Source organism: Pelodiscus sinensis, chromosome 1, assembly GCF_052426305.1.
Source record: "Pelodiscus sinensis isolate ZL-2025 chromosome 1, ASM5242630v1, whole genome shotgun sequence".
Classification (NCBI taxonomy): domain Eukaryota; kingdom Metazoa; phylum Chordata; order Testudines; family Trionychidae; genus Pelodiscus; species Pelodiscus sinensis.
In genome coordinates, this window is record NC_143052.1 from 357,051,577 (window position 1) to 357,053,352 (window position 1,776).

The 1,776-nt window shown below is 47.5% G+C and overlaps 1 protein-coding gene across 1 annotated transcript; it reads left to right on the forward strand.

Annotated features, from left to right (window-relative positions):
* Positions 1-288: 288 nt before the first annotated feature.
* On the forward strand, positions 289-1,236 carry LOC102456186 (olfactory receptor 52M1-like). Its single transcript, XM_014570059.3, has one exon. It carries the CDS (start codon positions 289-291, stop codon positions 1,234-1,236), a length of 948 nt encoding a protein of 315 aa, XP_014425545.3.
* The last annotated feature ends 540 nt before the right edge of the window (positions 1,237-1,776 follow it).

Consider the following 1,776-nt stretch of genomic DNA (forward strand, 5'->3'; position numbering starts at 1 on the left):
TCCAGAGAATATGGCCTGGGCCTTACTAAGTTTAGCTGGTCTTAACTCCTTTGTTTGAATAACAAAAATGTCATTTGCAGTGAGAAAGGAGTGACCAGCCTGCTTCCCCCATGAGAACATTCTCCTGTAACGCATGGAGTGTCTCATATTGACATTGTGTCTCCATCCAGGTATTTTTATTGCAACCATCACCTGGGACCCTGGGCACGTACCGGAAGAGAGGAGAATATAAGGTACTTGGAGGAGACTCCATTCTGCTTTAGTGTTGGAAGCCAGCTCCCGGACTCCATGTCAGATTCTAACACAACCTACTTCACCAACCCGTCCATCTTCATTCTGCTGGGCATCCCTGGCCTGGAGGCAGCCCATGGGTGGATCTCCATCCCCTTCTGTGTCATGTACATTGTAGCCATTTTGGGGAACATCACCATTCTGTACATCGTGAAGAGGGAGCAGAGCCTCCATGAGCCCATGTACTATTTCCTCTGCATGCTGGCCGTCACTGATCTGGTCCTGTCCACGTCCATTGTGCCCAAAACACTGAGCATCTTCTGGTTCAATTCTAGAGAGATCGCTTTTGGTGCTTGCTTTACCCAGCTGTACCTCATTCACTGCTTTTTAGTGATAGAGTCTGGGATCTTCGTGGCCATGGCTTTTGATCGCTACGTGGCCATATGCGATCCCCTGAGACATTCCACTATCCTGACAAATTCCATTGTAGCCAAGATCTGCGTGGCCGTGGTGCTGCGCGGCTTCATGATAATACTTCCCATTCCCATCATGGGGAGTCGGTGGCCATACTGCAGAAGCAACATCATCCCCCACTCGTACTGCAAGCATTTTTCTGTGGTGTCCCTGGCCTGTGCCGACATACGCCCCAGTAGTTACTACAGCGTCTCTGTGACATTCATTGTGCCCAGTGTGGATGGGTTTTTAATTGCCGTGTCCTACATCCAGATTTTCAGGGCCATCTTCCGACTGCCCACAAAGGACGCTCGGCTCAAGGCATTTGGGACCTGTGGGTCTCATCTCTGCGCCCTCTCAACCTTGTACATCCCCGATCTCTTTGTCTCCCTCATGCAGAGGGTTGGTTCTAATGTGCCCCTGCCTGTGCTCATCCTCATGTCCAATATGTACCTCCTGGTGCCCCCCATGCTACACCCCATCATCTATGGGGTGAGGACGAAGCAAATCCAGGACAGGTTGTTGTGGATAATTACTCAAAAAAGGGCCTAATGTTCATTTCAGACGCTCAGACTCTCAGACTCACTTCCATGCTGAGCTGACTGGTGACGCGATGCTGAATCGCTTGCTGGACAGTCAGACAAATCCTGAGTGCTTTCATAACCTGAGATTACAGGGTCAGCGTGAGAACCTGGGGGATCAGTCTAGGTACAAGTCATTGAGTTGCCTCCTTTCTTACTGCTTGAAATTGTTCCTGACTCTTTAGGAAAACGTTTCCACATGCTGACTGTGAAGAAATACCTCATGCTGTTTGTTTGATATCCTCTGCCTCTTGATTGGCTGACCCCCAGTTGTGTTTAGGAAGTAATAAATAATATTTCATTGTTCCATTTTTACACAAACTTTGTGACTTCATAGACCACTTCATATCCTCCCAGTCATCTCTTTTCCAAGTGGAAATGACACAATCTTTTAATCTCACCTTCTGTATTTTCTGTTCCATACCCCTAATTCTTTTCATTTCACTTTTCACTAACATTTCCAATTCTACAATGCATATTTTTTGAGAGGGGGCTATCAGATCTCCATTCA

Bases quoted from the DNA above. Each gene is read 5' to 3' on its own strand.
- LOC102456186 (XM_014570059.3), top strand. From the start codon at position 289: ATGTCAGATTCTAACACAACCTACTTCACCAACCCGTCCATCTTCATT.